General features: G+C 36.6%; 3 protein-coding genes and 1 long non-coding RNA gene across 4 annotated transcripts; 2 read left to right on the top strand and 2 right to left on the bottom strand.

Moving 5' to 3' along the window:
* Positions 1–8,407: 8,407 nt before the first annotated feature.
* On the top strand, positions 8,408–9,703 carry LOC141646401 (uncharacterized). Its single transcript, XM_074454300.1, has 2 exons — positions 8,408–8,480; positions 8,839–9,703. Exon 2 carries the CDS (start codon positions 8,878–8,880, stop codon positions 9,526–9,528), a length of 651 nt encoding a protein of 216 aa, XP_074310401.1. The 5' UTR covers positions 8,408–8,480; positions 8,839–8,877; the 3' UTR covers positions 9,529–9,703.
* Positions 9,704–13,684: 3,981 nt separating this feature from the next.
* Positions 13,685–15,183, top strand: LOC141646402 (uncharacterized). Its single transcript, XM_074454301.1, has 2 exons — positions 13,685–13,998; positions 14,212–15,183. Exon 2 carries the CDS (start codon positions 14,218–14,220, stop codon positions 15,070–15,072), a length of 855 nt encoding a protein of 284 aa, XP_074310402.1. The 5' UTR covers positions 13,685–13,998; positions 14,212–14,217; the 3' UTR covers positions 15,073–15,183.
* Positions 15,184–17,499: 2,316 nt separating this feature from the next.
* Positions 17,500–19,425, bottom strand: LOC141649872 (uncharacterized). The gene is made up of 2 exons (XM_074458544.1): positions 19,242–19,425; positions 17,500–18,710 (listed from the first exon to the last, which is right to left on the bottom strand). Exon 2 carries the CDS (start codon positions 18,706–18,708, stop codon positions 17,500–17,502), a length of 1,209 nt encoding a protein of 402 aa, XP_074314645.1. The 5' UTR covers positions 18,709–18,710; positions 19,242–19,425.
* A 290-nt stretch (positions 19,426–19,715) lies between these two features.
* On the bottom strand, positions 19,716–21,614 carry LOC141648276 (uncharacterized). Its single transcript, XR_012545983.1, has 2 exons — positions 20,953–21,614; positions 19,716–20,045 (listed from the first exon to the last, which is right to left on the bottom strand). It is a non-coding gene; the product is annotated as an uncharacterized LOC141648276 (long non-coding RNA).
* Between the last annotated feature and the right edge of the window lie 1,491 nt (positions 21,615–23,105).

A 23,105-nucleotide genomic window follows, 5' to 3' on the forward strand; every position in this document is an offset into this window, starting at 1 on the left:
AAGTACGTTTCTTTATTGTCTTATGATTATCTTTACCTCGGGTAACCGAGATGGTAGCACTTTCATGCCTTAAGTGGTCCTGGTAAGGCACTTGAAGTATGAGGGTGTTACAAAATGGTATCAGAGCGACGATCCTGAAACTTGTAACCAATGAATCCAATGAACATAGGGAGTCAAATAAAATGAACCCGGGGTAGAAGTTGTAGGAGCTAATGCAAAGACTTGGGAGACGTCCTAAAGTCGCGAACTCGCCCTACAATTTTGAACCGGTCACCGTGGGATATGTGTCGGGATCGTTATGTGCTTATTGTGTGCTTTGTGTATCTATATAGTAGTATGTTGTATGAATTGATGGATGCATGCATATGGAGGATGTGAGATCTGAGTGGAAAGATGATGATGACGTGAATTGTATGTTGGTTGATTGTAAAGCATGAAAGTATACTGATTGATACATATAATTTGGCATGTTATAATTATGAAAGGAAAAGTGTTTTGTTTATATATATATATATAAAGCGATGAGTAAGTATATATGTTGTTGTAGTCGTTTTGAGTAAGAGTATAGAAAGTTGGGAGTGTGAATTGAACATGTGTTGGGTGAATATGTTGAACGAATATGGTGGATAAATATGTGGCATGATGGATGAATTAGTGGAAAAAGATGAATAATCGTTGTATGATAATATGATTTATGATTAAGCATGTTATATAATGAAAGTTATTTTATATTGATGTTATGCTAATAACATGTGAATAGGGGACTTGATGTCATGTATTTGTGATTTTGTTTAGGAAAAGTGATAGAATAAAAGCATGTGGGTAAGTCATGATTAGCAAGTTAAATAAATTATGTGCATGATGAATGTTGTTGCTTTGCTTTCGAAAATAGTAACATGTGATTGGGACTACTGGTTTTATGAGTATTGGGTTGTTTTTGTTTACCTTGTTGTCGTTTAAGTTGTTTGGAAGTAAAATCAAGTAGTTGTGTTTTTCGATTATAAAGAGGTTGTCTTTAAACTGTTATAACTTGAGATGTATAAATGATTTTAATGTGATTCAAATTGGAGGTGATAGCTTGTTCTTTTACGATTCTAACGATAGGTCACACGCCCAAAACAACCAAGAAACGAGTGAGTTATGACCGTTTTACGAAAACTGGATAGTGCTGAGAAATGCAGGAACTCGATCGAGTGGCCCACACTCGATCGAGTGCACCTTGGTACTCGATCAAGTACCCCTTAATCGATCGAGTAGCCCCGAATAATTTTTTATATGTGTCTCTGACTTTCACCTACTCGATCGAGTAAGTCATTTACTCAATCGAGTGGCCTGTACTCGATCTAGTGACCCATATTTTGGGTCATATGCTTATCTTTTGACTTCGTTGCGTATTATGTTTAATTCAAAGGTGTTATTTTGCTTCTTTATGCATTGTTTTACATGTATGTTGGTCTTGACGCGTAAGTTACCCAATCTTGTGGTGTAGTGAGTGGCACCTGTGGTGAGTATGAATTCGGTGGGAGGACATGAGTTATATGTGGTTGCGATAGATAGTGGAAAAAGAAAAGGAAGATCGTTATGGCTTAATGGAGACATAAAGCAGGTTTTCTGAGATGAGATGAGATGAGTGATATGATCGTGTGTGGAGTAACGTAAAAGTAAGTGAATATGGGCAAGGGATGATGTGAGTCTAAGGAACGTGAGAATGAAAGGATTGAGAGTAAGGATGTGGATAGTGGCAACTTGAGATGTGTAAAGAATTATGGAGGGAGATGGTTAGGAGTCGTGTGGGTTAAGAATATACATAGTGAAAGTTCATTTTAAAGGGGTTGAGAAGAGTGGTATATAGTGAAATTTGTGGAGACATGTCGCGAGGTGGATTTGTAGACAGTGAGTGAGTTTGGGAGATTTGGTCTATTAAGAGGTGAAACTATTGTGGGATTCCTTGGGCAATTAGCGGTATGAAAGGAATTTTGATTTCTAGAGATGTAAAAAGGGAGATGCAATTGTTGAACATTAAACGTTGATTCTATGGACAGATTAGTGGCAAGGGTGAGTGATAGCAAGATAAGAAAAGATCGATGGTAAGAAAGAGGGAGATGATATCGATATAAAATAATGAGATGTGAGTTTTGGAGCAATGAGAAGGTAACCGGGGCACTAGGGAGTTAGATATAAATAATGAAGAGTAGAATTACTAAGGGATTTTGTCGAGGGTAAACGAAAAGAATGAGGGAAGTAAAACTAGGAACGTGTTCACCGAGGTTATGTGATATAAAAGTAAGGAATTGTCGAGATGTATGATACTATCACGAGGATTTGAGTTTACAGTATATAGAAGTTCCAGGACAACATGATAATCATGAGTTTCGAGGAATTAAAGAAAGTAAAAGTTGGGTAAAGAATTTGCACGATACCAGATTTTGGTGGTGAGTCGGGTGACTATACAATAAAGGATAGTATTGGGAAGAATGTTGAGGTAATGTTGTTGATGGATTTGATGTTCGTTATTTGGGATGTTAACCACAGATAGGAAAGAAATCGTGATGTTTAGAGATGAGTGTAAGAGGTTTGATGTCCGGACAGTGGTAGTGTTATGGTTTGGGACTAGTGGTTAAGGGTGATGGTATATTAGAAAGGTAGCAATTCTAATGAGGTTGATTTTGTAGAGGCCGGATTGATATGTATGGTTAGTTGTAAGGAAGTATAAGATGTGGTTAGATGAGGCGGGTGCTAATAGTTGAATAGTAATGGTATGGTTATACTTGGCATGAGGTGATGGTTATGCGAATGGGGGGAATATGTTATGAGGGGCATATGAGTTAAGCTCGGGCGACAGGTAACCTTTATCGAGTGGTAACTTACGTGATCAGGACTGACTAGTTGGATGTGATTACGGGTCTATGATGTGTATAAATGTTTGTGCGAGGTTCTGACCTCACGGGAAGTGGTATGGTGTGATAGTTATAAAGCTGTTATCTGAATGTTCTGTAATATATGTTGGACACAGTAATTTAATTGAATGATATTCAAAAAGGTAATAATTTGATTGATCTGGCATGACTGGTTATACTTGTATGTATTTATGCTATATGTTATTCCGTGATATGGTAAGGGGACGATATTCATGAGGTTATTATCTGTTTAATTCATATAATATGTTGCATTGTGATTTAGTAAAGTGGATTTGAGTAAATTTTTCTTGTCCGAGAAGTTATGTTGAGTCAGTGTTTATGGGATTGTGTCTGTTGTGATGTCTATCGGTGTGGTTGTGGTGCCTCGGGTGGTGATCCGGGCACGGTACTTAGTGTTGTGATGCGGGTATTTTCGCACTGCGGTGTGGCTGTTGGTGGCGGTGTTGTGATGCCGTGACCGGTTGTGGTGGAGTAGGCGAGATGTTTATGATGCGAGTTTTCGAAAGTACATACCAGTTAAACATAGATTGTTGTTTTGTTTACTGCTATTCCTTGTGAGTTTTGGTTGAACATGTAGACTGTTGTTTTGTTTGTTGATGTTTCTTACCAGTTTCAGCTTGGGTGTGAGGGTAGAGTATGATATGAAAGAGAGTTATATATTTTTTCGTTGTTGTCATGATATAGTGATATTCTGTTGATGGGACATAGTTGTGAGAAGTTGTTACAGTAATTTTGATCTTGTTTTAAGATGAGGCATCGATAGTCATAGTCATGGCAAGTGATTCGTGGAACATGTGTTGTAATGATCTGAAAGCGGCAGGTGGTTCATAATCTTTTGTTGAGATAGTGAGTGCAGGGTATTGGGAATTGGTGTCATGTTAAGTTATGTATGAGTTTTGCGGTAATGAGAGAAAAGAACTTGAGGATCTAGTGTGAGTGTACGTAACAAGTGTGGATCGTGAGTTATGCTTTTGACGATGGGAGTTTTATATAGTTTATATAGAGAGGTATGTCCTGTTGCGGTAATGTGGAAGAGTTGAAGTTTTGGGTTAAGCTAAAGATTTTGAGGTATAGGTTAGGTGGTGTGACGAGTGAATTGAAGTATGAGAATTGTTTAAGTAAGAGAGCCTTGGATATATGCATGGCGAGTGTTTAGAGTATAGGTGGTTATTTATGACATGCGGTGGTGATGAGGATAATGAGAAGATATAGTTAGGATTTAGTATTAGTGAGTTACGAGGACGTAACATTTGTCTTAAGAGCAGTAGGATGCGGCAAGGAGAGTTTGATGGTTGTAGGAGTTGCAGCAGATTTGGAAGTTTGAGTCTTAATGGAGAATATAGGATGGATTTGTGTTATGGTTGATTTTGTTAAAAAGGTCATGGTCGTGCTTGAAATAGTTCGATGTTTAGGAATGAGAGAATATTTCGATAGTGTTTAGAGTTGGATGATGGTGTTTATGAGTTCGATAGTGTTGAGAGTTGGATGGTGATGTTATTAGTATGAGTAAATTTCGAGGACGAAGTTCCTTTTAAGGGTGGTAGAATGTAACATTCCGTTTGATGTTTATGAGTATCTTGATATTGGATTTTCTAGTGGATGATATGTTACGGAGCAAGCATCGGTTGTGGACGGTATTTGGTTATGTATGGAGTTGGTGTCGTGAGAGATATATATGTGGTAGATACGATATCGTGAGTCATATTGTGGAAGTAAACATAGTTGGTGGAGTGGGTGTTAAGAGTTCATGTTTTATAGGTTGGGTTTTCGATTGAGTTCTTAGCTATGTTGTTGTGTCTTGGTCGAGTTAGTATGTTTGTTTTATGTATGGGTTGAATTTCGAGGAGGAAGTTCCTTTTAAGGAGGGAAGACTGTAATACTACGGTTTTATGAGCCTCTGAGTACTCTATCGAGTGGGCCTTACTCTGTCGAGTAAGGGTGTTTTGCATTTTAAAATAGTTTCTTACCTGTAGGGTACTCTATCGAGTAGCCTTAGGTACTCGATAGAGTAGCCGGCACTCAATCGAGTAGGTCAGTTACTCGATCATGTAGCCCGGTTTACGGGTGATGTTTTGTCGGGTTTTGTTAATAACACGGATTAATCCGTGTTACTGACAAATCCCGGAGCTTGAGAGGTCGGATTTCATCGTTCTTTGTATCATTGTGATCCTTGCGTCAAGAGTAAGTCCTACGTACCATTTTTATAGCATTTGGTTAAGGTTGTTTAAACCCTAATTTTGGGATTTGGGGTTTTCTATGTTTATGTTGATGTGGTAGTGATTGTATGTTTATGTGTATAGGAGAAGGGTTCTTAGATGAAAGGTTTTGAGACAGCTGCTAGATCGTCTGATGTTTGTGTTGCATTCCATGTAGGGTTTCCCTACTCAGTATTGGCTACATAATGTGTGGTGATTGTTGTTGTGATTATTGGTTAATTATATTGTTGGTTGATTTTGACGGTTGTTGGCTGTATATTGTTGATTGATTCTGTAATTGTCTGCGTTCTTCGAGGTGCGTCCCTGGCTGAGTGGAGTCACTTGCGGGAGTGGCTTCACGCCCATTATTCGCCTTCTGTGGAACCCGCCACAGAAGGGATGTGCACATTAAGGAATTTGGGTTTATCGCTCGATGGAGATGAGCGGGGATTTGGTGGGTACGGCTGTGGTCCCCCACTGGCGGCGTGGAGTACTTGTTGCGATGGGTACTCTGGCAGGGCTACACACTTTAGTGTGTAGTTAGTTGTGTGGAGTTTGGAGATGGAGACTGGGGATTTGTGTGAACTGCTTGAGCTGTTTGTTACGTTGTTTCTTCGTGGCATTTGTTTTTATGTAATCAGTACTGACCCCGTTTAATGTTTTAAAAATTGTGGTGATCCATTCGGGGGTGGTGAGCAGTTATGGAGCAGGGATTATATGACGCGCATGGGATAGCTGGGATGAGTCATCACGTGGCAGTTAGAAGTCTTCCGCTGTGTTAGACGATGTTTTAAAGCTTTGATAGTTTTAGTAGTAGACCGTCTGAGGATGTTGCGTTTCAGTTTATCAGTTTTGGTTTTGATCATGTAATCATTTAAACTATATTTACTTTAAAGTACGTTTCTTTATTGTCTTATGATTATCATTGCCTCGGGTAACCGAGATGTTAGCACTTCCATGCCTTAAGTGGTCTTGGTAAGGCACTTGGAGTGTGAGGGTGTTACAGATGACGCCTTCATCTGCTGCAAGGCAACGCCTGCTTCCTTTGAGGCTATCCGAGATATTTTTCAGACCTTTGAAACTGCATCTGGTCAGATGATTAATCTTCAGAAATCTTTTGTTAAATTTAGTCCCAATTCACCGGCTGATTTCAAGTCCCATATGACCTCTATTCTGCGTATGAAAGCATCTGACTCCTTTGGTACATATTTGGGTGTTCCGGTATACCTACAGAAATGCAAGAAGAATGCTTTTCATGATATTCTGGACAAGGTTACCACACGCATTTCGTCATGGTCTTCTCTTCACTTATCTCAAACTAGCAAGTTTGTTATTATAAACTCTATTCTACTTGGTCCTCTGGTTCACATTCTTGTTGCTGTACCTCTATCGCTCTCCGTCTCTAGAAAACTTGATTCTTTAATTGCGGCTTTCTGGTGGAGTAAAAACTCTTCTCGAAGATCTATCCACTGGCTCCCTCAGCCACACTTTCATATTCCAAGAGATACGGGAGGACTTGGTTTTAAATCGGTAACCATTCTCAGTCAAGCTCATCTCATGAAAATTTTTTGGCGACTTCATCATAAACCGGCTGGTCTTCTTGCTAAATATCTCATACCAAAATATCGGAAAGATTTGCCCATTCCTAATCTAAAGTCCAAAGTTACACAGCCTTCTTTTGTCTGGCAAGGTATTTGTCGAGTTGCAGCAAACTGCACTGCGGCTTTGGCTTGGAAAATTGGCAATGGACATTCGATTAATCTTCTGTCTAGTCCATGGGTACAAGGGAAATCACCAGGTGTCCGCCATGACCAGTGTAACACCACTCCTACACTCTCAGACTTGGTTCACGAAAATGGATCATGGAAACAACCGGTTATTTTTCATATCTTTGATAATTCAACTGCAAAGGCCATATTGGCTATGGAACCGCCTTTAATTGCAGCTGACGACTATCTTTACTGGAAGTACACTGAGGATGGTTGCTACAATATACATTCAGGCTACACATATCTTCTATCTCAGCTTTCGACAAGAATACCGCAGCTAAGTTTTTTCCCTTGGAAATTAATATGGCAATTTCCATTTTCAAGTAAATTTCCTCTTTTTATCTGGCGGATTGCTCATTCTATAATCCCGACTAGGACAATCTTAGCTCATCGAGGAGCTCGTCTTGACACTTCCTGTCTGTTATGTCGATCTGATCTGGAAACTCCAGAACATTTATTCCGCTCCTGTGAGGTAATTCAGCATATCTGGCGTTCATCGTCGTTTGGCATTCAATCTATGGCTAATCCAACTGTCTCGTTCATCCGATGGCTTGCTGATCATATTTCGTACCTTCATCGGTCTTCCTCCACCGGTTTTAGCTGTTTGCTTTATTTCTTTTGCATCTTGCGATCCATTTGGCTCACCCGCAACTCCATTGTTTTTGAAAATAATACGCTTGAGCCTGAACGGATACTTCATTTAGCTGAAGCCTTGCACCGTTCACATTCACGCTTGCCTTCTCTCCGCCTTGATGATGCTCAGCCCCGACAAATTTCCCTTACAGCAGGTAATGCTCATTCAACTTTGAAACTTTCGCATCCTTACAAGCTATCCGTCTGCAGGAGTTCTTTTCAGAATGGATACATGGCTACTGTTTCGACTGAATCTTGCTTGCCTGAAATCTATTATTTGCGAGCTTCATCTCCCTTTGCTGCTTACTCTCAAGCATTGCTCCAGCTTATGATGAGTCGAGAGTTCTCCACTTCCAATGATGTTACTTTTGTTGTAACATCGCGAAAATTATGTTCAGTTCTGACCTCTCAAAAGCCAGTCCCAATAGTTGTGCGTAATTCATTACGTAAAATTCGCACACTACTTCGTTTACATCGTAACTGGTCAGTTAGCCTTGCTACTGGTTAGATCATAACTGTTAATTTGTACTGTAAAACGCTTTGTTTCGTTTTAATATACCGGTTTACAATTGTCGAAAAAAAAAAGTATGAGGTTACATCGATACATCCGATACGTAATTTTTTTTCTCTTAATGAACTTATTTTTATACAAGAGTAAAAACTTCCCATTTAAATTGTGCTGCAACCGACACCCTTTGTGGGTAGCAGTTAGATAACTTCCCGTTCATTTGGGAATCTCACAACAACTAGATAGGAGACTCGCGTAAAATAAATTCAAAGATTGTTCATAACAAAAGAATCAAAACAGAAAAACTCTAATAAGGAAGACGTAAACATAAAATTAAATTCTCGTATATTTAAGAGCTTCTCTTTTTAATTGTACTCCAAATAATCGTGTCGCGGTTCTATTATCGACGATTATCATATGTATCTGTTATCTTATCTGCCATCTCATTTTTAAACCGGTATGTGCATTCATACATTATTATACTACCTCCGTTTTCAATCATTTGTTTACCTTTGATTAAATATTCATTGCAATAACATTAAAGGTAAACAAATGACTGAGACAAAGGAAGTAGTATATCTTTTATATCGTTTCCGTTAGAGAGTACTCCCTTCCGTTCCACTACTCGTAATTATTTATGTTTGATTAGACTACTCGACTACTCGTCACAAAAGAATACATACGCCCTTACTGATTCGGATTCTTTCTTATACAATACTATGTGTTATATGTATTTTCAGTAAGCGGACAGACAGAATTCGCTCTTAACAATTCACGATTTATTCATAATTAATTTATATGTTATCATCTTACAGGATATCAAGGAGAATAATCATATTATTCGAACCAAGAATATGGAGAGACAATATTTGCTAGAGAAATCGAAGAGACAAGCCTATGGTGATACTATGTTTAAACAAGAAACGGAGAAGACGATGACATTACGGAACGTATTTGATGAAGAAATATGGAAATTTCATCTGAAAATGAAGGAAAATAAAAAGCTTATGGATCCTAGGAGAAAGCAAGAAGTTCTAATGCATGATCTCGATCGTCTACAGAAAATAAACAAAGAATTAGTTGCGAAGTTGGAAGAAGTTGAAATCGATAAGAAAATTATGGTTGAGAACCGAATTGAGTTAATGAAAATTCTCGATGAGGAAACGAAAAAGGTATCATGCCTTGAAAAGAAGATATTAGAGGACGAGGAGAAACTCGAGGCAGAAAGGGAGAAGAATCGAGTGTTGGAAGAGGAAGTGGACAAGTACAAGAGGTTCATCGAGGAAAATGACCTAATTGAGAGATGGCAGAAGTTGGAGATGATGGAAAGGGTGGCCAGTGTTGAAGAGCGATTGGAGAAGGCGGGAGGGACGGAGGCCGATGACCTTGAGAGTCAAAAACTGGTTGATGGAAACACGGATGAGTATGAGGATACTATGTTTGGAAATGAAGATGATACTGTCTATGTTGATTTTGATGGCTTCCATGTAGTTGGAAATTTCTAAGTCTCATGGATTCATGGTTGTTTGATTAGGATTTAATTAACCATTTTTAGTTTAGTATTGCGTTATTATGAGAAAAAGGAACATGCATCGTATGTATTATCTCACATTTTACTTGTTTTTGAGCATATTTGTATTTTTTTCGAGCTTCTTATCTCAAACTTTATTTGTTTTTGAACTGTGTATTTTTTCTGAGCTTATTAAGGTTTACGCCCTCCTATTCTCTAAGATCTTCCACAATTCCTAAAACGACAAATTCACAAAGATCCTGCAAAAAGGAACTCAAAAAACAGGGTGGCGGGCACTCTAGAAACAGTTAATATATTATACAACCGGTTGTATATACAACTTATTCAGTGTTGTGGAGCTTTGTTACAAAGTTGTCGAGCTTTACTAACAAATTATCGAGTTATGATACAAAGTTGTTGAGCTTAACAGAATAATTATTAAGCTCAATAACTTCGTAAAATAGATCAATAACTTGTAAAATAACTCAACAACTTTGTGTGAGAGCTCGATAACTTTGACGCGGTTGTACATAGCTCTTATACAACTAGTTGTAGGATAATATTTGTGCTCTAGAAACAAAGTCTGTAGCTTCCATCAACAAACAAATTACCGAGGAGATGCTACTTACCAAGATACTACCAGCCATAAAAAGCAAGTAGCTAGATTATTTGAGCAAAAACATCACTATCCAGCAGGACAATGCAAAACCACACATAAAAAATCAGAAAAAGAGCAAAGACAGTTAATTGTTTGATTACGATTTAATTAACCATTTTGTTTTTTTTTTTATGTAATGTTTTTAAGTTTTGTTATAATTTTTTGAGCTTAATGTTTTAGTGAATGAACTCAAAAACTTTATAATAAACTCATAATTTTTAAAAACAAAACTCATAAACTTTATTATGATGCTCATAAACTATAAAACTGATACTTAGTGTATTATTATGAGTAATAATTGTTGTTATGACCGTCTTACGGTGTAATTAATACCGTCAATTTATTCATACAAAATTTCATTATGATAAAATATAAACAATCTTTTACGGAGTATAATAAGAAGATTGTCTTACTGTAAACGACTTTATCTTACAATTTGTGTAACGTGAATGGTGAAATATTATAAGGTTTCATTTTTTTATGATCAAGCAAAATGTTTTTTACGCGGGTTAGCTTGCCCAGTCTTCAAGCTGCCTTGTCCCTATCTCGTGACACACCCAAATAACCTAGACAACTATCGATCGCCCCTCTAACCGGTTCACGTCAGTTTACCCGTCCAACCCTTCTAAGAAAATACATGTGTTCGGCCAAGGCCGACTAAACTCAAAATTGGTCAAATTCTTTCGTCGTGATTGATAGTGCAAGCATCATTGGTTCAAACAAAGATGTCTCGGACAAAAGTGTTACAAGTGTTCTTTCTTATAGAGTTAGGGGTGTAGAATATAACGGTTTCATATAAGTTTTTGCTATAAGTCCGAGTAGCGATTTCACCTCATATAAATTTTTGAATTTGTGAGAAGCTCTTTTCAACTTCTGAATGATTGTGTTTTCGGTCAAGTTTGGTTTATCGTCCACTGACACCCTCAAATTTCCTCTGTTACTCATCTACATTTGTGTGGCCAATTTATATGACATGACGAACGTCATTGTGGTTTATCGTAAACCGTGTATTATACACTTTAATTTATATAGTTCAGGAGATCGTATCGGACCAAATTTCTTTTTCATCCGGTTTTTAAACCATGTCTACGGGGTCGCTTCAGAAGTTACCCTATTCTATTTTATCTCCAAATAACAAGTATTAATCCATTTTTCACGATTATCAGAGTTTCGGCCAAGCCTGGTTTATCGCCCACCGGTGTCCTCCAATATCCTCCTTTACAACTAAAAATTTGAGTGGCCATTTATCTGAACCTACAAACCATCTGCGTGATTTACGTACATTTTTGTTCCGGGACCCTAGAATCCTAAAAACCGTGTATTACACACTTCAATTTAAGCCGTTCAGGAGGTCTTATCGGACGAAGTTTCTTTTTCACCCGGTTTTAAAACCAAGTATGCGGGGTCGCTTCAAAAATTACGCTATATATTCGATTTCAGCGCCGAATAAAAAATATTAATACATATTTCACGATTATTAGTAGAGTTGTCAAACAGGTCGGGCGGATCGGGTCCAAGGTCGGGTCAGAATAAGGGTCGGGTCGAACACGGGTCGCGTCATACGGGTTATGGGTTGGGTTAGGATCAGAATACGAGTCAAGAAATAATTTTCAACGCCTTTTTTTAACGAATTTTTTATTCAAAAAATATTAGCTATAAATGTAAAATATATTTAAAATTAATATTTTAACCATATTCAATGTTTACATTAATTATATTGATATAATTATTAAAATAATCATTTTAAATTTTATTATTAAATATTTTAAAATTTATATAAAAATGACTTTTTAATTGTGTTTGTAATTTTAAGTAATAAAAATAATATTTTCTTACCAATTTTTCAAATATAATACTTCCTCCTAGTCTATGGACGCATTTTACTCTTTCACGGACTTTTTGTCATTTGTTTTCCATACCTTACCCTCCATAAAAATAAAAACTCTCTAATTCTCTCCCTCACAAAACTAATCAAATCCATCAGATTAATCAACTATGGACTCCAGTTCTCATATCGATCAATAATAATTCTAATTTATTCACTTTATTAACGATGTTATATGTAGATTAAATTATTTAAATTGAGTTGTACCACCAAATTAGAGAGATTAAATTAAATTTAGGGTTTGAAAAAACTACTATTAAAAATCGTGATCCGGAATTGAAAGGCCAAAATGAATGAAGATGGGATGATCTAAAATCACCGCACAAGATCAACTACCGGAGTATATAATAATGGATGGAGATAGTGATCCGGAAATTGAAGGCCAAAATAATCGAATTAACTTGTATTATTATCACAGAATTCTTTGATTTCTTGTTTCTATCGCCTTTTCTCACATGTCTTGCTTCTTTTGTTTCTCATTTTTTTTACAGTAATGTCAAATTAAATTCTTCACTTATTATGACGAAGAATTGATTCATCGTCTAATCTTCTCTATTAGCACTGTCAAAAGAAGCCAATTAAACAAGTGGTTGAACCGATGCCGTGGGTTACCATTCGCCGTCAGGATGGTAGCAGGGGTAGTCATGAGGACGTTGTCAGGACCAGCCGGTGTTGGCGCAGGGGAGGCGTCGGTGAACGTGGTGCATGGTGGCTGATGTGGTGGTAGTTAGAGTGAGACAATTGGGAGAAATAATTGAATTGGAACAAAAGAGTAAATGAAAGAATTAAAATGAAAGGGGTATAACGGTCATTTACGTCCATAAAAGAGTAAAACCCGTACATGAATGAGCACCACCCATTTTCTTCCCCTTGTTTGTGGGCACAAGATTTAAAAAAAATGAATAAAATAGGAGTAAAAGGGTTGGGTGAGGTTTGGTGTTAGGAGAGATGGATAAATATTTAGGGCTAAATAAGGAATCGTGGGACCAAAACATTAAGGAAAATAATAAAATAGGAGTAAAAGAGTTGAGTGGAGTTTGATGATAGGAGATAGAGATGAGTAAAATAAGAGTAAAAGTTTCCAAAATAATAAAGGGGAATAAAACATGAATAATCCGTTTTAGAAAATATGGAAGAAAATAGTGAATATGGGGAGTATATAAATATTACTCCCTCTGTCTCGTTCAATTGTTGTCTTTTTGTTTTGGCACAAAGACCAAGGAAATGGGAGATAGTCAATTACCAAATGACAAATGGAATAAATTGAGTGTGAATGATCAATTTGCTCATTAACTTAATTCTTAAAATAGAAAAGACAACAATTGACTGAAACACCCAAAATGGAAAAGGACAACAAGTGACCGGGATAAAGGGAGTAATATTATAATAAAATTCTTTATTTGCCTTTGACCTAACAGGTCGAACTGTTTGGGTCGAATGGGTCACCGGGTCGAAATTTTCGGGTCTTAACCCTGAAAAAACTAGTCATTTTGGCCCAGGGAAAAATTTCGTCCGAGCTTCATCCCTAATACAAGGGATAATGAAATCTCTCATAACTAAGAAATTAGATGGATTTAGGGATAAGGAATGAATTCATTCCCTTTATTTGTGTCAAACAAACACCAAAAATAATAACTAACTTTATTAGCCTTTTCCTTTCTTTTTGTTATAGACCCCAACCAAACGCCCATAAAGGATATATTTGTATCCCGTTCTTATGGGATTCTCACAAGAAGGAGAATCACATAAAATAAATTCAAAGATTGATTATAACAGAAAAATCAGAACAAAAAAAAATCTAATGGGAAAGACTTAAAAATGATCTTAAATCTGAGTTCTGGTTTATCGTACTCAACAATAACCGTGTCGCGGTTCTATCATCGACGATTATCATATGTATCAACGATCTCGCAGTTGCACCGGTATGTGCATACTTCCGTCCCAATCATTTGTTTATCTCTGATTAAATCCTTTATTGCTTCGCAATTCGCGGTTATAGTGTGAGTTATATGTATTTTCTGTGGTAGTATAGAATTCCCTCTTAATGATTCACGATTCCCATGAAACCCTAGCAAATCCGGTACCACTAGGTGATTTATTGATACCTAATTAATTTACATGATATCATCTTACAGGATATCATGGAGAACGACAATCGTATTATTCGAACTAAAAATATGGACAGACAATTTTTGCTAGAGAAATCGAAGGGACATGCCTCCGGTGATACTATGTTTAAAGGAGAAACCGAGAAAGCGAAGACATTAAGGACCGAATTTGAAGAAATAAACAAACTTAAAAAGGAGCTTAAGGCTTCTAGGAGAAAGGAAGAAGTTCTTATGCATGATCTCGATCGTCTACAGAAAACAAACAACGAATTAGTAGTGACGTTGGAAGAAGTTGAAAACGATAAGAAATGTGTGGCTAAGAGTAGCATTGCGCTCTTTAAAATGCTTGAAAATGAAAGTAAGAAGGCGTTGCGTCTTGATCACTTTAAAAAGGTAAACAAAGAATTAGTTGCGAAGTTGGAAGAAGTTGAAATGGATAAGAAAATTGCGGTTGAGAGCAGAATTAAGCTAATGAAAATTCTCGATGAGGAAATGAAGAAGGTATCATGCCTTGAAAAGAAGTGTTTGAATCTTGAGAAGCGTATTGAGTTGCAGGAAAAACTCGAGGCTGAAAGAGAGAAGAATCGAGCGTTGGAAGAGGAGGTGGGAAAGTACAAGAGGTTGGTCGAGGAAAATGACCTAATTGCGCGTAGAAAAGAAGGTTCGAGGAATATAATTAAGTTTGAATGTGCGGAAAATATGGAGAGAAAGGCGGTGTTGAAAGCGGATGAGAAATGGGAGAAGGTTGAGGTCGAGAGGGAGGAGATGATGGAAAGGATAGCGAGTGTGGAAAAGCGATTGGACGGCTTGAAAAATACAATTTTTGGAGATGAAGATGATACTGTCTATGTCGATTTCGATGGCTTTCTTGTAGTTGGAAATTTCTAAGTCTCATGGATTCATGGTTAATTGTTTGATTAGGATTTAATTAACAATGTTTATTTTAAAAAACATCATTTTATGATACAAATAATATAAGAAAAACAATGTTTTATGGAGTATCAATATCAATATCAATCAATATCAATCAATCAATATCTATCTATATTAATAAAGGAAGCTTTTTTCGAGCGATTCTAGAGACTCCAATATTGTTGAACTACCTAAGGTAGTGTTTGGAAACTAAGATTTCATTTTAAAACCTCACTTTCAAATTAGAAAAGTGAAATTAGGAATTGTAAATCCAAATTCTTTGTTTGGGAAACAAAGGATTTGGAATACTGGATTTTGAAATTCAAATTCAGTGTTTGGGAAAACATAGGATTTGGAAATCCAAATTTGTACTCAAATACATTTTTAGAGGCTTCAATCCATATTTCAAGGTTTAAACAAAAAGTTTCAACATAAAGAGATAAAATGCACTCGACATAAATTTAATTACAACATCAAAAACTACTCATACTTAATGTTTAAGAGTTGTTACTCGATTTCAACTGCTCATACTTAAGGTTTAAGAGTTATTACTCCTCGATTTCAACTACATCGCTCTACGCTCATGCTCATCAAGACAAAGGATTATCCAATCCAACTTTTGGTCGTGGGGAAGGTCCTTGAGCACTTGAAACTTTACTGGAAACTCCACAAACATACTGACAGCTTTCAAAACTTGAGGACGGAGAATGCCAATCACATTAGAAACTTCATCATATACTTCCTTTCCTCCCAAAGTCGGAGTGGCTTTGAGCCTAGCTTCAACGTAACTTTTGAGTGTGTGTGCAACACTAGTCACGGCTTCAGCTAAATTATCCCGTTTTTGCTTCTTTTTGGAGCTAGATGAAGTAGTATCCACGCTTGAACTCGCACCATCGCATGCCTCTTCATCCATCATAGTAGCACCTTCTTCATGATGCTCTCCTCCATCACCAATAGCCCGATCAGGTCCAACCAACACACAAATGTCTTCCCAATGATCGATAGACTTATTTGAATATGATGCTGCACTTGGATTGGCCTGCAATTTGAAACCCAAAATAAGATGCAATAATCAAAGACTAATTAAAACTGAGCAAATTCTGACCAATAATCTGCAAAATAAGATGCAATAATCAATGACTAAGGAAAGGAAAGGTAACTAAGTACATATACTCACATTTGATGTGCACCACGGGCAGACGTACTACTCGATCTACTTTTAAGGCAGTCTACCACAAAGCTTGCTAACTTTTTGATAATACAGCAATGTGCAATACGATCTCGGGTACGTATTTCCAATACAAATATGTTTTAAGCTAATGCTACATGTAACTACAGAAGCCAAGCACATTACATTCTTAGCTATTGTAGAAAGTATCCAAATCTATCTGATAAATAATGCAAGTTCTTTGTAACTGATTGGAGATCATAAATTTCAGCACTCGTGTGATTTGCCACAAAAGCTACACGGCATCTGCTTAAATATGAGCTTAATGGAGACCTGGCGGGGTCACATTCACATGTTACACTGGTCCATTTTAGTTTTCAGCCACCATGTTCACAGTGCCACATTTGTTCAGTAAACAGGTAATGTGCAACATGAACTACCATGTCAAACGAACAAGATTGTACAAAAAAAAAAGACATATCAGAGGTACCTGTGTATACTTCATCCACTCGGGCAAGTCTTCAATTGCTATTACCACCATCTTCTTTTCCTCATCCCACTTGAATTTTGTTTGAGTTCGTATCTCCATTATTACTCCATAGTGTTTTTTCCAAATTTTGACACGATTCCTTACATTTTCAGTTGTAAGAGACATATCTAACTTGTTTCTTAGTTCATCTACCACTGCTTGGTAGGCTTGAGGCTTCCACTCACCATCTCCCTTGTTCCCTTGATTTAGTTGATTATACAACACCGAGATTAAAATAGTATCCATTTGGGTATTCCAAACAATGTAGCCTCGTTTCTTGGATTGTGTAGGGGCTGAAACTTGCTTTCGTTTTTCACTCATCTCCTATGAAAAAGATGGATTAGGTTAGACCATAAATCTAGTCACAAGTTACAACAAGTATTTATAAACTTCCTGGGGAAACTGTTATTATGATTGAGAGTGTAAGGCAACCACAGTACATGAAGTGTAAGCAAACACAGTACCAAATGAGTTTAACACACATACTAACTTCTTGTTTCCTGCACACAGATATACTAGTCACTTAGTCACCAGGTTATTGATATAGCAATCACAAATAAGACCCACCTGTTTAAGCAAACACAGTATAAGGGTAATTATAGAGACACACAGTTTCTCTAAGGTCCTAGAAAGAAATACGATACAGCAGTATAAGCTACAAGGCCTACAACAATCACAAATAAGACCCACCTGTTTCCTCAATGAACTAGGCAAATAAATCCCTTCTGGCTCGATAGTCTTGCCACATCTTTTTTGCTAGCTTGTCTCTAAACTCATTCCATTCAACCGTTTGTCTAACAGCCGCTATATAATCCTCTTCACCAACTTCATCGGCCACAACATTTTGATTTTCTAAATCACGTTCTACCTCGGCCATGAGAGCTGTTTCTTCCATTTTTTCAGTTCTTAAGAAGTTATGAAGTATGGCACATGCGTTTATAACTCTGACTTGAGTTTTTTTACCAAAAAAGCTACTCGTCCTCATAATGGCCCAACGCTTTTTCATACACCCAAATGCTCGTTCAATTGTATTACGAGCAGACGAATGTCGCAAATTAAATAACTCCTTGTAATTTGTTGGGGTATTCCCTCGCCATAAATTTAAGTGGTACCTTGTACCTTTATATGGAGCTAAGAAACCCTCACCATTGGTATAACCTAAGTCGACAAGGAAATATTTATTTTGTGGTACTTTTAAATTATATTGTTGCCTTTGAAGAGCATCACGGAGGACGCGTGGATCAGAGGCAGATCCTTCCCACCCGGGTAGAACATAAGTAAAACGGAGTTGTGGATCACATGTCGCTAAAACATTTGTGGTAATGTGACCCTTTCTATTCCGATACCTCCCTCGGTCCTCGAGAGGGACAGTCATATCCACATGAGTACCATCGAGGGCTCCAACCGCACCCTCAAACCATTTCCACTTTGTATCACTAAGTACGCTAGGGGTATGATCATCTTCCTTGATATAGTATTTTCCAATTTTTAACACAGCACGAAGTACTACATGAAATTGACGACTCACTGTTTCTCCTGATCGAACAAAGAGAGCCTGAATTGTTCTATTTTTTAAATTGTGAGCTAGAATATGAAGAAAAAATGCAATGACTTCTTCATCAGTCACATTTCTAGACGTCGTTAACCCACCCTTTGATCTAAGAACTCTACATAACTTCTCAAAACAACGTCTGTCAAAACGTAATTGTTCTTGACATTTCGTGTTATTTCTAATTGTATCTAACCACATTGCTCGTTTTTGTGCACGTTCATATTCATTCCAAGCTAACTCACTCACTTTGTACCTTTTGTAAGATGCAGCTACAACAACGATAACAAAATTCACGACTAGCAAGACTAACTCAAACTCGTCATCTTCCTCTTCTATCCTAACACGTTTCCTGGATTCAATCATTGCTACAAGGAAAAAGAAGAAGGACAATTATAATGTAAATATAGACATGTAAGAGATTAAACTCGTCATCTTCCTCTTTTTGCACAAAAACTACACAGCAATTAGAAAAAAAATGAACCAAAATAACAAGAAAGAAAGCCAAATACCTCCATGGCAGCAGCCATTGCAAGACCCGAAATAAGATGCAATAATCCACTCCAACATAACACCACACTTTGATAAAATTCGTTACGAACATCAACTGAAGACGGTTTAATTTCCAATCCAATTTAACTAGTCAAAACAACATCAAATTGAACATAATCTTCACATATTTTAGTTGATTTCAAACAAATCGTTATCAAAATTCGAAAACTTAAACAAATAGAACATGCCAAAATTCGAACAAGCTGATTTCAAACTAATCGTTATCAAAATATTGTAGTTGATTTCAAATAAAACACCATCAAATTGAACATATAATTACAATAAATCATAAGAAAAACGAAACGTTTCAGTACATAATTAGAAAAATCGAAGGTTGAAGGAGATACCGCAAGAGGAGAGAAGAAGATGAAGTATGAGGAGCGATGAAACGGCGAAGGAGAAAGAATATCGGTTGAAACGCTTAATTTCCAATCCAAGAATGTCGACACAGTGATTTGCAAATGACACCTATTTTGGTGTTATTTGGACTTTGCCTAATTTGTATTTCTAACAAATTTTGAGAATTTGGCCCAAATTCTAATTTTGAAATTTTAAGTACTCCCAAACAAGGGATTTGGGCCAAGTCCATATTTGGGAATGAAATACCCATTCCCAAACAGGCCATAAATTAATTGTATAATGGAAAATAAATCTGATTGGAAAAAAAGGCTGCCAAAAAAAAATACCTAAATTAAATGGATAATTGAAATTAAATCTGATTGGAAAAAAAGGCTGCCAAAAAAAGAAACGTGACAGTGTTGTAGACTTGTAGTTCTATTCCCATAACAAGACTGCACAAAAATTTACCTATATTAAATAGATAATGGTAATTAAATCTGAATTGCCCAAAAAAAAAGGTTGTTAAATAAAAACATATCTTCTATATCATTACCAAACGGTATTGTACAGTGCATCAATCACCTAAGTTGCCTAAATTATTCAAGTTAAATCTTAATTGGAAAGAAATAAAAAAAAATAAAAAAAAAAAAGAGGAAACCCAAACGTGACTGTCTTAAAACCAGCACACCCTTGAGTTCTATCTCCATAATAAGAGTATAAGACTATAAAAAAGTCAATCCTACAGCCATTGCAAATCTATCCCTATCATAAGACTTTCACTTCCAAGCTTATTCCTTTGTCCCGCCAGTTTCCTGCATAACATATAATTTGTATCATGTTAGGAGAATTGTGGAGAATTGCACACACTATATATACAGGACCTTTTGCTTGGCATATCCCACACACCAAATATCCCATATCTCATAGATCTCCTTGTGAATTATCTAACAATGGCATCATCTAAATCTAGGTTTATCTTGCTTCTCAATATTCATCGTCACATTGATATTAAATCATTGTCATTTATTGCATTTATTTTCTCTGTTTCAGTGCTTACTCAACCATCAACGAAATGAACGAAAGCAAGACAAGCGGGAAGAGTCAAGGACAAACCCTAAAGCATGTAGGGATCTATTTGCCAAAACCCGTGTTTAGTCATGGCCAGTTATATGTAGCAGCTTCAAGGACAACATCCCCAGAAGGTATAAAGTTCTTCATCGACGATTCAGCCCAAGAGTTGAAAGGTCATACGAGAAACATCGTCTATAAAGAAGTATTTAACAACCTACAGTCTCTAGCATAAACAATCAATGCTGTGCAGGTTTCTTATTTGGGCAGTTGTCTGTGTAGACAGCTGAACACCAAAATAATAGTTTAAGCTTCGAGCTTACAAGGTCTGAACACCTCTAACGCTAACGTACATGGTATAAGAAATAGTCTTTCCGATATTTACCTTTTATATATAAAATCGTAAGTTTATCATTAATTTAGGTGTTTCTATCTGCAACTGTACTTTATATTCATTTAAGTTGAAGGGCTTCGTTAATTGATATGTTAACAAATCAGGAGGGATAAACAAAAGGCAATCCCTATGCATTGTATATTTGTATTCATTATAGAACATAGCAAACACTCTTCACAAACTATACTACAGAAAAATCCGTTCAAGTAAATGACAATCTAACGGAAACAAAAAGAATAAAAAGATGAATCCCTTACCTAGATAGAGTTGTTTGGAGGAAGCAACCTCAACAATAGCCTTATCACCCAATATCCTCAAATTCCTTGGACCAACTCCCCGTCATACCAACGAATAACCCGCAATAGCCTTATCAACCAATTTCCTCAAAATCCTCGGACCGACTCCCGGTATAATCAACAAGTTTGGATTTCAACCCGGCACCCGCTAATAACCCGCCACTTCCTCGGTCACTTAACATCGACTTCTCTGCAACATCTCCCTTTTCTGCTCCCAGTACCGGTTTTGCATGTCATTCCGTGAATTAGATAAGCAAATGACAATAAACAAGTAAAATTAGATCAATCATACCGATGAGTCATGACAAGGGCAGCAGATAGACGAGGGATTAATCGGAATCGGAAACAATAGTAAGAGAGATGGGGATTCAATATTTGGCGATTGAACGTGGAATGATAAGGGTATAGGAAGTATACAGATCTGAGGTAGGCGAGGCGATTGGTGGTGGTTGATTTGATGGTTGTGGTGTTCGATTGAGGTGGGTGTGTGGGGGTGCGTAGTTCGGCAGTCGACGGATGATGTGAGTTGTCAGGGTGATGGGTATGTTACTTTTTTTTTTTGGGTGCTATGGGTATGTTACTTATTAAATTGATTAATTTAAAGAAAGAAATAAGGTTTGTTTAAGAAGAATTGAAATGATTAGGAAAATTCTTTAAGTTTGTTCTATTATGTCAAAAGGCAACAACATTCACCTTATGCTCAGGTTAATGGTTATCGGTTATTATGAGAGATCGTCTCTTACAAAGTTAATGGGAGACATAATAAGTAAAAAAGAAAAATATTCCAACTTCCTAATCCCATAATGTGAGAGATCTTAGCTAAGTCGGTCTGATAAAATTTAACGCTATTGAAAGACGGTCTTTTTAAAATTCTTGTGAAATTCGGTTAAGTTTGGGAGAAAATGTAGTTTGGATTATTCTTCACAAGTAACCAAATTATTTGTCACTGACATAAAGTAAACACTCTCATTTACTTTATACGAATAATTTAAGTTAAGACGGTCTAATGAAATTAAACGTGAAACAGTTACATATTTCAATTAAAGCAATAAATGGTATGTTTATATAATGAGAATGTGACACAACGTAACGAGATCGATCGCTCAAACTACCATATGCAAACACGATGAAAGGTATAGCTACTTTAACCAAAAGTTCATGGGAGTATATGCTTCGATCGCCTCTTTACATTCCTACAAAAGCACCAAACAATAGGCCCGTGCATCGCACGGGCATTAAACCTAGTCAATCAATATATATACTTAAAAGAGGAACTTTAGGAGCTATTTCATTGGCTATTACATTGGAGCGATTTCATTGGCTATATATATATATATATATATATATATATATATATATATATATATATATATATATATATGATGATAAATTGTTAGATTAGGAATACTACAAATATTTATCTTGTGAAAATTGTGATATGTTAGAATATGACAATATATAAAACACTAGAAATTGTGTTAACATAGAACGAGGATACCTACTACGGAGTATATAAATAAAATTGAAATCAATGAGCATAGAGACACACGCATATAACATCATTTGACACGCATATAACTACTTTTGAAACTACAGCTAATAACCATGTACTCACAAGTCGCACCAAGTGGAATGAAGGATTAACACCATTATACTATCATAGTGACAGCAACTTTTGAAATTGCTTAATATTTGCAAGCCTTGAGATCGGCTGAATGACAATACTACAATTAGCGATTAGATTGTTGATACCGGAACACAAACCATGTAATAGATAGGAGACAATATGTGTTTAATAAATATGCGACAGCTGAAATGATGTCATGTTGGTCTTCCCGATGGAAGCACGTACGGTCACAACTGAATTCGGAGGGACGGCTATCCTCGAGGTATGATTGAGGATAGAGCATGTCCTCTGTGTGACAAAATTAACATGCAATTAAAGGACAACAATGGTGTTTCATGAGTTCAAGCTCTCAAAATCGATGGAGAGACTTCAATGGATTTATGACATGAAAAACAAGTACATGGTGCAAACTGCAAAGCTAGAATGTTTGTTGCAATTGTAATCATGGACAAGGTAAAATTGTTCGTAGAGAAAAGAAATACAATAA

The sequence above is a fragment of the Silene latifolia genome, chromosome 3 (genome assembly GCF_048544455.1).
Source record: "Silene latifolia isolate original U9 population chromosome 3, ASM4854445v1, whole genome shotgun sequence".
Taxonomy (NCBI): Eukaryota; Viridiplantae; Streptophyta; class Magnoliopsida; order Caryophyllales; family Caryophyllaceae; genus Silene; species Silene latifolia.

What these genes read in the sequence shown, in the direction of transcription:
- LOC141649872 (XM_074458544.1), bottom strand. Translation starts at nt 18,708, where the DNA reads ATGATTGAATCCAGGAAACGTGTTAGGATAGAAGAGGAAGATGACGAG.
- LOC141646402 (XM_074454301.1), top strand. Translation starts at nt 14,218, where the DNA reads ATGGAGAACGACAATCGTATTATTCGAACTAAAAATATGGACAGACAA.
- LOC141646401 (XM_074454300.1), top strand. Translation starts at nt 8,878, where the DNA reads ATGGAGAGACAATATTTGCTAGAGAAATCGAAGAGACAAGCCTATGGT.